Consider the following 14,702-nt stretch of genomic DNA (forward strand, 5'->3'; position numbering starts at 1 on the left):
AAAAATTGAAGAAAAATAAAAAAATAATAATTGTGTTGTTGACTTTTGTTGTTAGTGAATAGAGTTAAAGTTAGAGTTAAAATCTTAAAATCAAATTGCGAAATCAAACGGGTAAATGTCTTAAAAAAAACATTTGGAGAGGGAAAAAAAGGGGTTCTGAACTCGCAAATCAAAATTTTAAAAAAATTACATATATCTTAATTTGTAAATTTAATACTCTAATATGAGATGTCTTCCATTTTTTAAAAATAAAAGTTGGGAGAGAAATATTTTTGGAAAATAAGTAATTCGATTGGAACGAAATTCTTCAGATTTTTGTAAATTAAATTGGGGGAGTAGTATTTTTCAGGAATAATTGTTCCAACTGTAATGATCAAATTATTTGGCGTAACGGGTTGATCGAATTATGCGGCACCTTATTTGGTCAGATTTGGAAACAATGGAAAAAAGGGAGAATTTTAGGGGATAAAAAGAAAAAAAAGATGGGGTAAATTTTAGAAAAAGGGAAAAAAGAGGAGACGAGTGGGGAAAGGTGCCAACTCGAAGAAGTGTCCAACTGTAACGATCGGATTATTTGGCGTAACTGGTCGATCGGATTATGCGGCACCTTATCTAGTGAGATTTGGAAACAATGGGAAAAGGGGGGATTTTAGGGAAAAAGAAAAAAAGAAAGAGGGGGTAAATTTTAGGAAAAGTGGCAAAAATGTTCTCACTTGCGCCGCCGCTGCCCCCGCCCCCGGTCAACCATTGACCGAGATTTAAATTATAGTATATAAAAATAAAAATAACTATAATATATAATATAATATAATATATAGTATATTTACTTAGTAAATATATATATAAATATAAAAGCATATAACAAATATAATATTATTCTTCATTTTTTTTACTCGAGTGTTCTTCAATTGCGCACGGAGTAATATGTCAAAAGTGCTTTGACAGCTTTAAAAGATTTCGAATCCGCGATCGGGTGAATAATATGAATCTTTATCTTGAATTCAATGTCCATCGGTTGAGCATCGGTTGACAATAAGATTTTCATTCCGAAGCATATCGAATTCAGGTATCTAAAAAGACTCTTTTATGGCACCGGAATACACGGAAATAAGAACACCAAATCTGAATTATTTGAAGATATACATTAGTACTTTAGATAACATCTCTTATCGTTCTACAGGACCAGGACTTAACTAGGTGGATCTTGGGATCCACCAATCACATTATTTCAATAGCTCCGAATGACATATGTAAGTGATGATCGCTTAAAATGACACTAGAACAACCCGGACTAATCGACGTGTTATTGATTGCGGCCGCAAAAAGATGCCCCTTAATGGAAACATGTGAGGGGCCAAAAATTATTGACATCATCATCATCACCCTTTGAAAAATAAAACAAAATTAATTGGTGCCAAGGGCAGGGAATTAAGCATTATACTATCCCAAGAGAAAACAGAAAAATCCAGAGAACCAGGGGTTGTGCGATTGAATAGGACAATGGGGTAGAAGCGGACGGGATTGGATAAAGGCCAAAAGCCAGTGCGGTCTGGAAAAGGACGGTCAAAGTCTGGCATAGATGAATCCAAAGAGGAATTAATGGAGGATTTATAGGGACTGTTTGTTGTGAAAAACCATGTCATTTTCATATTTCCCATCAAATTAATACATTTTTTTATCAATTATAATATCTATAAATTCAATTGGATCTCGATTAATCTAGTTAAGTTGGGTCAGCCTACTAAAGGGTAAAATTCTCATAGCGAGAATTTTTTACATTCACAAAGATTCAAATTCGAGACATTATTTAAGCGAAACAAACGTCGAACTGCTTGAACCAAGTCACGTTGGTAATTTTTTCTTTTGTTTGGTAGTATGATAGTGTTCGGATGTGCTCGTGTGCAATTTGACTAGTATACTTTGGTCAATCAGTTAAAAACGGACCATCCATGTTCGATCTAGACAAATCCTTGCAATTTAACCAGACAATATTTACAATTATTCTTAAGGGGTCCTTAATTCGAGTATTGCTAAATTGCATGCGAAGATTATAGAAATTTTTTTAATTAGGCAGCCAATTTCTTTAGATTGTACGCAGAAATTTGAGGTTGTTTGATAAGTATAATGAATCACTAGAAATAAGAATGATATTATGAAATATGTTTTAATTTTATAGAAATAAAATGTGAGTCCCTATGACTGTAATCAGAGAATTTCATGTGTTCCGTAAAAGTGATTCTCCACCACAATTGTAAAGTTTTAACTCGAAAAAAAGAAATATAATGCTTAAATTTATAACATAATGTTTGTGAAATACGATGCAAAATTTGAATTTTATGAGGTAAAAGCTCCACTTTACATCCAGATAAGTGCTTCTTTAATCATAGGACCAAATTTCTTAATAATGTTTAATTATACGGGTTCTTTGGCTCGAAAAGATTTGCTATACTATTATTGCCTGCATGGAGAAGAAACATATTTAATTCCAAAGAATGAATTATTAATCGTTCGTTGGATAATGAATTTACGGCAAATACCACAAATAAGCATCAAAACTGGATAACATATAGAAACTTGATATTTCTTCTCCCATGACATCTGATGTCGGCTCCTGATTTTTAAGTTCTTCCCCTTGAATTTGATAAATTTTCTCGCACCTATGACCTCAAGAATATCGTAAACGATCTTACGGTACGATTTTCCCATACTCAAAAAGAGAACCTCACTCGCAAGTACGGAGATGAAACTTTCCAACTTTTTTTTTTTTTCGCATTCTCGTCTCATATGACCTAGTAAACTTGTATCATTGGATCATCTAAGGTTTACACATCATTGATACACAGAAGCGTGCAGCCGCTGCGATCAGTTTATGCGGTACTCGAATATACTAATCACTAGAGGTGTGCGGGTCTAAGTATCTTTTTTTTCACAATATCCGAACCCTATCATATAAGGGACAGACTCCAAGATTTTGAAATTGAACCCTACCTTGTTGAGTCTTAAAACCAGAGCCTATCCTATTGGAACTTGTAAATTTTTTTCTCGCTAAATAAAACTGAAAATGTTTCATTCATAATCAATAATCACATAAAACAGAATGTCAACATGGATTTAAATTTTTTTTAATTAGTAACTATATTTTTTAAATATATGAATATATGAATATAATTATATATATATATGGGGAAATTATTTTTCGGCTAAGGGTATCGATTTCGATTTCGATTTTGGCATAACCTATATGCAAGAACCGAAATCGGAATCAGTTTTCACCAGTTCCGTATTTTAATACCCAGAGTCTATTCTATTTTTAATACGAGTTATTCGGACCCTACTCTAACGGGTAGGTTCTGATCGGTTCCGGGTATACCCAGTATTCATGCACACCCCACTTATCACAACAATAATGAATAATAAGAGCTTATCCAGTCCTTTTAAATAACCGTTTCGGCTCTGTGCAGACCACTAAATCAACTTCTATTAGGGGACCACATAAGAAAAAGTTAATTGGATGACACTTACAAGCGCAAGAGAAGTTCATTTGCATAGACTCATAATTTTCCTTGATTATTTTTTCGAAATGGAAAAACAGCATTATGTATTGAATTTTGGAATTTCTTTTCATTTTTAGATAAAATTACCAAATGTGTGTTATAATGACCTGACTCATCGTGTCCATCGTATCAGCGGTAGACTGAATGACGCGACTCATAAATTTCCCATTGCACACTACTTCTCCACACCCTCCCCCTATTTATTGATCTTCTCTGTCTCTCTCTGAAGGAAGTGTTAAGAAGAAACCGATTGTTCACTTTCTACTTCACGCAAAACACATTCACTACCTCCTCACACTCTCCTGCCATGGCTCCATCAATTGAAAGAGCAATGCTTATCTTTAAGGCCTCCGTGCTATTGTTCTTGACGGGGTGTTCGAGTAGTCGTGGTGCCGATGGAGGCGAAGGAGGAGACCGGATCACCGCTCTTCCCGGTCAGCCCAAAGTCCCCTTCCAGCAGTTCTCCGGCTACGTCACCGTCAACCCCGCCGCCGGCAGAGCCCTCTTCTACTGGCTGACCGAGGCCTACGGCAACGCCATATCGAAGCCGCTTGTCGTCTGGCTTAACGGAGGTTAGACGACGGTTACCAATCCCTCTCTTCCCTATCTCTAGTTCTAACTTCCGTTAGCCTCTCAGCTGCCATTTGGAATCATATTCAAACAGTTACATAAAATGCCTGATCAGTGTTCGAACGGAATCAGTCTCAGTCAATAATAGTCCGAGAATATTTTGCAATCTCACTGATTCACTACTTACGGAAAATTACTGTACATTTTTTAAAATCATGTCTCTCGTTTGGGCATCGCTATGCTAATAATCTTGACATATGAATCTATTGCGGGTGTAGACGAGTGGATCGTGAATTCCGGTGTTAGCCACTAGTGGAACATGCTACATCTTAATCATACATTTATGGCCACTTTCCCCTTATTGAAGATGCATGACCATATATATATTTAATTTTTTTTCTTAGAGTGAAAGGCTAATATCTATAAGTTCAAGGAACTCCGACTAATCCAGTTAATAACATCTACTCAATAAAAAGTAAAATTTTTTCAATTAAAGATTTTTTTCATTTATAAGATCATATTAGTTATGTATGAGATATTTCATGTGGTCATCATCAACTATTGTTTCACACATGGGGGAACTATTGGATGTGAATATCGGATGACGACTCAAACACTTAGACATGACGCCCCGACAAGACCCCCTAACGCGCACGCTCGAGGTCTCCACCCCACCACTAATAATATATATATCACGGCCCACCACGACTAAGATGAGTTTTAGGTACACAAATTAGGAGGATTATGATCTCAAATTAAGTATAGGCAAGAGATTTGTATGTATATGAGTATATGTATTGGAATTGGTGTGGAGTGATCAGAAGAGAACTGAATGCTTTGAAATAGAAAGCAACGGCTGGGAAACGAGAGATGAACAGCTAAGCAACGCCCCACCCCAGAGTCTATATTTATTAGGGGGCCGGACAGGCCGTAGTCTGATGATAGTCATCCATACGCCATAAGAAAAGGGCCTTAGCCTGCAGGTTTTACGGTTACCGGCCATTAATGTCAACATTTGTAGAAACACACCTCCACATACATTAATTATACAAAAATACTCCTTCCATTTCCCAAAGAAAAATATTAAATAGAAAATTCCAGTAGAAATTTTGGGTTTTTCTGAAAATTCTTTTTTAACTATGGAGGCGCCTACAACAAGGAGAAGGGAAATCAAAGGGTGCATTAAATCCTCCCGCCAATAAGAATCGGATTCAAAACCTCTTAATTACACTACACTGCGTACTATTGTTTTGTAGCCTCCTTGGTATTGAATAGAGAACCCCGTGTTTTCCTTCTTTTTTTTTTTTGTGGGGGGCAGCAAAAAGAAGACGAACATATATAATTTCTTCTAATAAAAAGTTGAAAACTTGTCCTTATCTTCCAAAAATAAATAAAGAGAAAATGAAACTAGAAAGGGATGTAAATTGCGTGAGTTCTCAATCATTACATGAAAAACTGTACCGTTTAATACATATTAATCGATACCAACATCAATCGATTAATGCGGTTCAATATTTGTTTCGTTTTAACAAGATCTCGAGTTCGAGTCATTGTAAATGCGGAAAATTCACGTTGGGAGAGTTTTACTTCTAAGTGGTCTGATCCGGTTCGATTGAATTAATCAAGACTTAATTAGGCTTACAAATACCAGATCCATGCAAAAAAAAAAACATATTAGTTGGTGATATATTGAAGTTATTTTCCTACCCATTGTGAATAATTAAAATCAACATATTATTAGAGATTAATGACTGGTTTATTGGAATAACCTGCCACCGGACCGGGAGAACAGGTCCAGGTTGCTCGTCGGTTGCGTACGGGGCATCAGAGGAGATAGGGCCATTCAGAATAAACAAGACGGCCACGGGGCTCTACCTGAACAAGTTCTCCTGGAACACCGCGGCCAACCTCCTCTTCCTCGAGACCCCTGCTGGCGTCGGCTTCTCCTACTCCAACCACTCCTCCGATCTCCTCGACACCGGCGATCGCCGTACTGGTAAGCAATTTCATGGCAATTAATTAATTCAAATTTTTGCTGAGAGATTTTAGACATGAGTCTGAAACTGAACTGATAGAGTCATTCTTTTAAGGAATTATATCCATATTCTGTAAGCCATTAACTTTTTACGGTGAAACTCAATATCACTAAAAATTGATCTGAGATGGAGGAGTATAAAATATGATTTGTTAAGAGAGAATTTTCCGAGCTTATAATGTCGGTCTTCCATAAATGTGCCTTTTGACTTGACTTCATTAATTGCATTATATTATAGTTTCGATGGTTCACAGCATCGGATTAGGATGAAACACAATGGCCAAATTCATAATTGCAACCTGCCATCTCTCATGGAATATTTTGTCCACTTCCATCATGAGAAACGCAAGATATTGGGATGGGCACAAATTTTTCTTTTTCCATAAACTGTATTTTTTTGGAACCTTTATATATATATATATATATATATAATATACATATATATTTTTAATATACTTTTGGTAAAGTTTTTATCATTAAGCTTCCCTCTCCTTTTCAAACAGCTGAGGATTCACTGGAATTCCTAGTAAGATGGCTAGATCGATTCCCACGATACAAGGGCCGAGAGATGTACCTAACCGGAGAGAGCTACGCCGGCCACTATGTCCCCCAGCTTGCTCGGCAGATCATGGCGTATAACCTTAAGTCGAAGCACCCGATCAATCTCAAGGGCATAATGGTAATTATCCCATTCCCTTCCCGCGGTGTGTATGTATGTTGAGCACTTAACAAGTTCATTAAGCAAAAGTCGTGAATATAACGCAGGTGGGGAATGCAGTCACGGACAACTACTATGACAACTTGGGGACCGTGACGTACTGGTGGAGCCATGCGATGATATCGGACAGGACATACGGGCAGCTGATAAACACGTGCGACTTCCGGCGGCAGAAGGAGTCGGATGAGTGCGAGTCCCTCTACTCATACGCTATGGACCAGGAGTTTGGCAACATTGACCAGTACAACATCTACGCTCCCCCTTGCAACAGCTCCGATGGCGCGGGGAGCATTGCCTCCACTCGCCAGGGCATGCGCCTGCCCCACCGGCCTCGCAAGGTACAGGTTCCCTATCTATCGGACAATAATCCTATTATGGAATTTCCATGTTTGTAGTTTTTACCTGTTTTAATATGGTGTTATGTACAATGATAATATAGTTTTCGTAGACAAAAGATTTGACCCGAGGATGTCTTTTTCTTAACTTGCTTACATGACTATTTCATTTTGGTAGGTTAATTTCAGGCGGATTTCCGGGTACGATCCCTGCACTGAGAGGTATGCGGAGACTTACTACAACAGGCCCGACGTTCAGACAGCTCTCCACGCAAACACAACAAGAATTCCTTACAAATGGACAGCTTGCAGGTGACTTGCAGCTAAACAGATTTGCCACCTTTGATGTGTACTTTCGGATAGGAGAAAATCTAACAGACTAGCTAGCTAGCAATCCGTTTTAGCTAGCCATATGTTTGTTCATATCTTGATTCTTCAGCTTATCATTGAAAACAGCGAAGTTTTGAATCGGAACTGGAACGATACAGAAGTTTCCATCCTGCCGATTTACAGGGAGCTGATTGCCAAAGGCTTGAGAGTTTGGGTTTTCAGGTAAATCTTCCTGTCTTTACCCTTCACCAGTAAAGAGCTTTCCAAATTTCTATTTTCAGCCTAAAACGAAATAACTTGAACAACCAAAACACGCTACTTGGGAAGTCTATTGAGATTGTGCTGCAGTTCTGCCTGTACGAATAATGTTTTTGTGTGCAGTGGGGATGTGGACTCCGTGGTGCCTGTGACTGCCACGAGATATGCTCTTGCGCAGCTTAAACTGGTCACCAAAATTGCTTGGTACCCTTGGTACGTCAAGAAGCAGGTCAGTCTCTTTGTTCTTGTTGTAACAACACGCCCAAACGAGATTCGAATAACTATAAATCGAATATAAATGACACCACATATACGTGGTAAAACCCTCAAGGCGAGGGAAACAAACATTGTAGGGGTATCCATTAGATCGAAAACAAGAGATTACAAAAGAGATCACATTCGTGTTTTCAAGTCCCCTTATAAGATCCAACTTGAGAAGAGTCTCCAATCCTCTTAGTCCTCACAACTCTCTTACCTATGAATCCTAGAGCCTCCAAGACAATAACTCGAGGACTTCTCAAAGAAGATTTACACGTGATTCACCCAACATAAATTGTTTTCCAAAACTTCTCCCATATTTATAGTTTACAAGGTCCACATCCATAGTAGGAAATATATACTAATATATCCTAGAATATTTATCTCTAAGAATATACAAGATCACCTTGGAATATTTTTCCTTTTGCATGAATTCTAAGTTGTAACGAAATCGCACCGAAACGCAAATCAAATCTCGAGATCCTCTTGCTCTCGGCCAGCATTGCCGCAGCAAATCACAAAATTGTCATGGCAATTCTGGTACATTGTCGTGGCAATTTTTACCGATTGCTCCTTCCTTTTCTTCGATCGAGTCTTCATTCTCATTTCCAAGTCTTTGTATCTTCGGGTCTTTGGGATCTTATGGGCTTGATGCGAGACATTTCTAATGGCTCTCTTAAATTTCCACCTCTCGGTTAATGTTTTTCGGGAACTTGCATTAGAAGTAGCAAAAGATTCACTGATGATTAAGCAGGGGACATCGAAAACTTGAAATCTTGGAGGGTTAGTCATATCAAAACATGTGAAGAAACAATCCATGAAACTTTTGTAATCACTTTAAGTGACTGCTGCTTTGATTCCACAACCAAGGATAAGTTAGAAGTGAAGCTGGTCCCACTATGTAAAATGATCTTAGCCATCGAATCACTTTAATAAATGAAGTGATCATAGAATTTCCCAAATATAATAAAATGATTTAATGGTAGATCTCCCCGAAATGTTGGGTCAAGGGGGATGGCTGTCATTCCTGTTGCATTTCCTGTCACTGCATAGAATCGCCGTGAAAGGCCGTTTGGTTAGGATTGTATGACCTAGGAGACTTCTCCGGTCATCATGGGCGATCTGATCTTGTTATTTTCCCGGCTTTCTCGATTTAAAGCTTCGGTTTGTTTCATGGCTTGTTGGACTAGGTGGGAGGGTGGACAGAGGTATACGAAGGGCTAACCTTTGCAACAGTGAGAGGGGCTGGACATGAAGTCCCACTGTTCAAGCCCAGAGCTGCCCTTCAGCTCTTCAGGTCATTCTTGAGAGGGGATCCCCTTCCAAAGTCTTGATGGACACAAGAACATCCTTGGAAAATTTCTCGTTTCAAATGTAACTGTAACGAGTTAAAGTCAGTAGGACGTTACGGATCCGGCAGCATATTTGTTGGACATGGTGTCGACTAAGTGTACAAACACCCGGTAGAGGCAACAAGTAACAGTCTTCATTTTGAACTGTAAGTTATTGTTGTGGTGGCTGCAAGAAAGGAAGAAGTGTAATTTTCAATTGTGTTGTCAGTTCAAATCTCACCAGAAAATTTGGGACGGTTGGGTACTACCATAGGCCGGTAGCATATTCGTTGCGTCGACTTTGCAAATTAAATAAATTTTCCGTCCAATTATGCAATCTGAATGCGGTGTTTCGGGATCGTTCCACAACTCTATAGATTGTATATGTCAAGGATTAAACATAAAGATTTACGGGCTTCATCATAAACTCGATTTTGAACTAAAACTTGAACAATTTGTTTTATTAAATTATCCTCTCCACTGTTTTGCCTTGGATCTTTTCATACACTCAGCTTTAAGATTTTTGGATTTTCTAGAATTTATGAACTTATTTCCCAAAATGCAATTTCACACATAATCAGGCAAACGACTTAATTAAATTTAAGATGGGATTAATTAGGATAGTGGGGGTATAATTAAATAAAATCACGAACTTGGAAGGGCATAAGTGCGATGTTTCAAACTTAAGTATACAAAATGAATCCTGTTTAATTGTTGGGGTGCAAGATCAAATTTCTGCCATTTGTCGGATTAAAGGTTGCTGGAATAGCTCAGTTGGTTAGAGCGTGTGGCTGTTAACCACAAGGTCGGAGGTTCAAGCCCTCCTTCTAGCGAAATTAATATTTTTTTTCACAAATTATATTTTTGGCATTTCCAAGAATCATAATAACTAGTTGATCCTCACGCATTACGAGATAATTTTTCATATTTCTACAAAATAGATAATCAGCACATGTGACTTATCAATGAACATATAAAAAGGCAGCCACCTAAGTAAAACTATGATTACAATAAACAAACACGTACATTAGATATATAAAGTGAACAATATGCCTATAGAAAGACCGTAATCTTGTAATATGTATAAGTGTTTAAAAAAAGCATAGCTAATAGAAATACAATGGATAAGATGAATTTTGTCTGATATTTATAGATAATTTAGCACATTGAACTTCAAGTATATTATGTATTTTGATGAGCTATTTTCGATTATCAAAAAACTTTAAAATTTTCAAAAATAATTTATTATATATTATTACATGCAAATAATATGGATAAATCTTTAACATTCATTGAATATAACGCCAATAAGATAATTTCATTTAACTAAACATGTACTCTAGAAATAAAAAGCGAATAATATGCTTATGGAAATACCGTAATCTTATAATATGTACAAGTGCTTAGGAAAAAATCATAGCAAATAGAAATATAATGGATAAAATGAATTTTATTGGGTATTTATAGAGAATTTAGCACATCGAACTTGAAACTTATCACATATTTCAATAAGTTCTTTTCGATTATTGAGAAAACTTTTAATTTTTCAAAAATAATATATTTATATATTATTACATGCAAATAATCTAGACAAATTTTTAACATTTGTTGAATATAACGCTAATAAAATATAGTATAAGTTCATTTAACTAAAAATGAAAAAGTCAATTCGCGTAGAGCGGAAGGTTATCAAATGGAGTGATTCGACAATTAATGACATCTTACCAGGAGCTGAAGGTTCTCAAATGAAGCTGTCACGGTTCCGCTCTTCCACTTTTACATATTATTAAATTCAGACCCATGTGTTGCTCGGGTGTGTAAAAAAATTAAATAAAATTGAGCTTATTCAACTTCTATGGAGAAATGTTTTAATTTATTTAGAGATTTTTTATAATACTTAAATTTTATGGGAAAATGTTTTAATTTATTCAACTTCTTGAAATTTTTTACATTTTTTTCAAGAAATATTTAATATTTATTCAAAAATCAAGATGTTTATTTCACTTTCAATATAATAATTATTATAGTTGGGTAGTTGAAAAGTCACTCAATCACAAACTGAGAGTATTAAAAAAAAGGCTAATGTTCATTCTCCCACTTCCTTCCTCTTCGAATTCGCGAGGGATGGAGCTAACCAAACCTTGGGCAATTGTGGGTTGTTGCACACCAAGCCCTAGTCATTGTGGGCAGAAGGACACTCGGCCAAAAATCGGGAAAGCTTAGGTTGGGCTTTGCAGGGTGGCGGGTGGGACCACAGGGTGGGAAACTTGGAAAGTTAAGGGGAAAAAAAGGAAAGGAAATATTTAGTGCGAGGGAATATAATACTTGAAAAGGGAAATTAATCGGCGGAGATGGATTTATATAATACTTCAAGCATATGAAGAGGCAAATAATCACGACTTGAGGGTTTGCAAACACAAGCGTTTTGGAAGCACTTTTCGGCGCATATATATATATATATATAATAGAATAGATTTCTTCCGGTGAATTAAATTCACTTCTATGGACTCTTAATAGATCAAATTGATCCTTCAATTGGGCTCGATTTTACTGATTGAAATCTATTAACAATTAATTATAAAAATGTGTAATTTTGTTTCACAAATTATTGTTTTTTACATTTAAAAAATCGTAATAATTTGTACAGTGAATTTAATTCACTTTTCAATGGACTCTTAATCAATCTAAATTGATCTGTCAATTGGGCTCACTAATTTGGAATCTATTAAGTAATTATAAAATTATGAAATTTGGTTTCACAATTACTTTTTAGCATTTCCCAAAGTTATAATGATATGTTCAGTGAATTTAATTCACTTCAATGGCTTCTTAATAAATCAAATTCATCCTTCAATCGGGCTTGGTTTCACTAATAGGAATCTGTTAAGTAATTTTAATAATATGAAATTGCAGGCTTCTCAAGGGTCGCCAAGGGTTAACCCCGTTTGGCAGCAACGAATCCCCCCAAAAGATATCCCAATTTGGGTGTCCTTTTCTAGACCGGTGCTTCCCCATCCCCATCCCCCCTCCCCCCAAAACCCACCCACAAAAAGACCGGCATGGTCTCCACCAAGGAGTACCAAAAACCGAACCCCGTCTGCAATTTTTTCTCCTTACTTTCATTATCACTTTTTTGTCTGGTTTCATTACCATTATTAAAGGAGAGATTCTTATGTGATTCTACTTCACTACGTGACGTGAGAAAACACCAATAAAATGACAATAAATAAAATAGTGAGTGTTAATCATTTGATTAATTGTGATAAATATTTTTAATTGAAACAATTTTATTAATTTTTTCTCAATACATCATTGTGAGGAAGGACCATTTAAAATTTCTCTTATTGAAGTCATCCGTTTTTTGAAAGTTCTCTTCAATCAATTTCTTCACTTCCCCAATTCATCATTTAATCAAGTTACCATACTTCATAAGCCTAACCATATTAGAAGGTAAAAGAGATGCGGCTTTCAAGGGAATTGAGTAAGAAGTGTGTGTCATTGATATATATATATATATATATAGGTAAAAAGTTAGGCAAGAGCGATGACAATCTTGCCACCCCTGCTACAAAATGTTAAGACTCTTATTTTCAATCGCGAATATATCAGACAAATTGAATAACCAACGTAAGCACCGTCTTTATCGGCGTAGTATCACCAAAGGCTTAATATAGTACGCAGAAACATATGTGTCCCAAGCTCAAGTGAAAACCACACTTCTAACAATTTTTTTCATACAAAAGAATAGAAGGGATTTAAATCCGGAACATTGGATTACTAAACCTCATGGGAATAAGTTTGGAATTACTAGACCACTACCCTTGGTGGTGTACGTCATTTCTTCTCATGGAGCAAGAGTTATTCCAGTTCAACCTCAACAAGATAGGTAGGACCATATGCTGAACTAGTTTAGAAAAAGTTTAGCTGCCTTATTGAGGAAAATGCAATTTGTCCCCCAACCTTGAGCCTAGTGGCCCTCCGAACTTCAAAATTTGCACTCTACTACCCAATCTATTAAACGAAAGTAAAGTGCCCTTGGATTGGAAGATAAAAAGGGACTTCTAATGCGGAGGAAAGGGGAAGTAAAGACAGGGTCCTCTATTTCGGCGGACTCGGCTTTTATATATGTGCTCTCTACATACAATGGGAGAGCTAAAAAATAGTGGATGAAGGAGAGAAGGGAGACCTGGTCGTCGCCCCGACTGGGGCTGGTGGTCACCACCGGCCCTCCTCTCTCCCTAAAATTGTTATGTTCTGCTCTTCCCTTATTTTTCTTTATTTTTTATGTTTTTATTTAAAATTTTTTGAAATTAGAACTAATATTAAAAATTACTTTTGGGACATAAAAATGTACCTTTTAACAAAAAAAAGTGACGTTCGGATTATATTAGCAAAATGTGAAAGGCTGAGAATGAAAATGATAACAAATAAAAAGGACAAAGTTGTTCGCCTCATAAGAAAAAACGATAAAAAATGAAATCGAGCAAGAAACTAATTTTTTGAACTAAATTTAAAGATTACCTTAGTTGGCTGAACGTCTTTGATTGTGCTATTTATAATGTTCCACAATGAATTTATAAAAAATATAATACAATTTTTTGATAATTTCAGAAGATTTTATAACAAAAAATAATTTGACCATATTGCCCTTAATTGGAGATCACCATAGTATTCAAAAGATTTTTTTTTTCTGTATTTTCGTTTTTTTTCTAAAATGGAATATTATAACCAAAAATAATTTTGAAAGATTTTGTTGATAATTTTATAACCGAAAATAATTTAAAATTTCCTAAACTCAAGAAAGGAGAAAATTCTATTCGAAAACCGAGCGATGTGAGGCCATTTGACCGGGCCAAATTCAAAAACACCTCAGTTAGCTGAACGTCTCTAGTTGTGTTATTTATGATGTTCCACAAAGAATCTATAGAAAAAATATAATCTAATTTTTTAATAATTTCGGAAGATTTTATAACAAAATAATTTGATCATATTGTCCTCAATTGAAGATCACCATAGTATTTAATAGATTTTTTGGTATTTTCAGTTTTTTCTATAATGGAATATTATAACTAAAAATAATTTTAAAAAATATTTTTGATAATTTTATAACCGAAATTAATTTAAATTTTCAAAAACTCAAAAAATAAGAAAATTTCATTCGAAAATTGAGTGTCGTGAGGCCATTTGGCAGGGCCAACCTTGTTCTTGCCTTTATATATATATAAGATTAATAATGAAAATAAAAGAAAAATTACCTATATTGTGAGGATTCCATATCTATAAAAGACAAAAGGATAAGAAATAAAATTCTAT

General features: G+C 35.8%; 1 protein-coding gene and 1 non-coding gene across 2 annotated transcripts; both read left to right on the forward strand.

Moving 5' to 3' along the window:
* The first annotated feature begins 3,737 nt into the window (after positions 1-3,737).
* Positions 3,738-9,726, forward strand: LOC116215096 (serine carboxypeptidase-like 25). The gene is made up of 8 exons (XM_031550670.1): positions 3,738-4,126; positions 5,917-6,120; positions 6,663-6,838; positions 6,925-7,215; positions 7,391-7,524; positions 7,669-7,764; positions 7,924-8,029; positions 9,249-9,726. The coding sequence occupies exons 1-8, from the start codon at positions 3,862-3,864 to the stop codon at positions 9,390-9,392; spliced, it is 1,416 nt and encodes a 471-aa protein (XP_031406530.1). The 5' UTR covers positions 3,738-3,861; the 3' UTR covers positions 9,393-9,726.
* Positions 9,727-10,148: 422 nt separating this feature from the next.
* On the forward strand, positions 10,149-10,222 carry TRNAN-GUU. Its single transcript has one exon. It is a non-coding gene; the product is annotated as a tRNA-Asn (tRNA).
* Positions 10,223-14,702: the final 4,480 nt, after the last annotated feature.

Source organism: Punica granatum, chromosome 7 (genome assembly GCF_007655135.1).
Source record: "Punica granatum isolate Tunisia-2019 chromosome 7, ASM765513v2, whole genome shotgun sequence".
NCBI lineage: Eukaryota > Viridiplantae > Streptophyta > Magnoliopsida > Myrtales > Lythraceae > Punica > Punica granatum.

Coding starts and splice junctions, on each gene's coding strand:
- LOC116215096 (XM_031550670.1), top strand. CDS start 3,862: ATGGCTCCATCAATTGAAAGAGCAATGCTTATCTTTAAGGCCTCCGTG. Junction 4,127..5,916: donor TGTCGTCTGGCTTAACGGAG/GTTAGACGACGG, acceptor CCGGGAGAACAG/GTCCAGGTTGCTCGTCGGTT. Junction 6,121..6,662: donor CACCGGCGATCGCCGTACTG/GTAAGCAATTTC, acceptor CTTTTCAAACAG/CTGAGGATTCACTGGAATTC.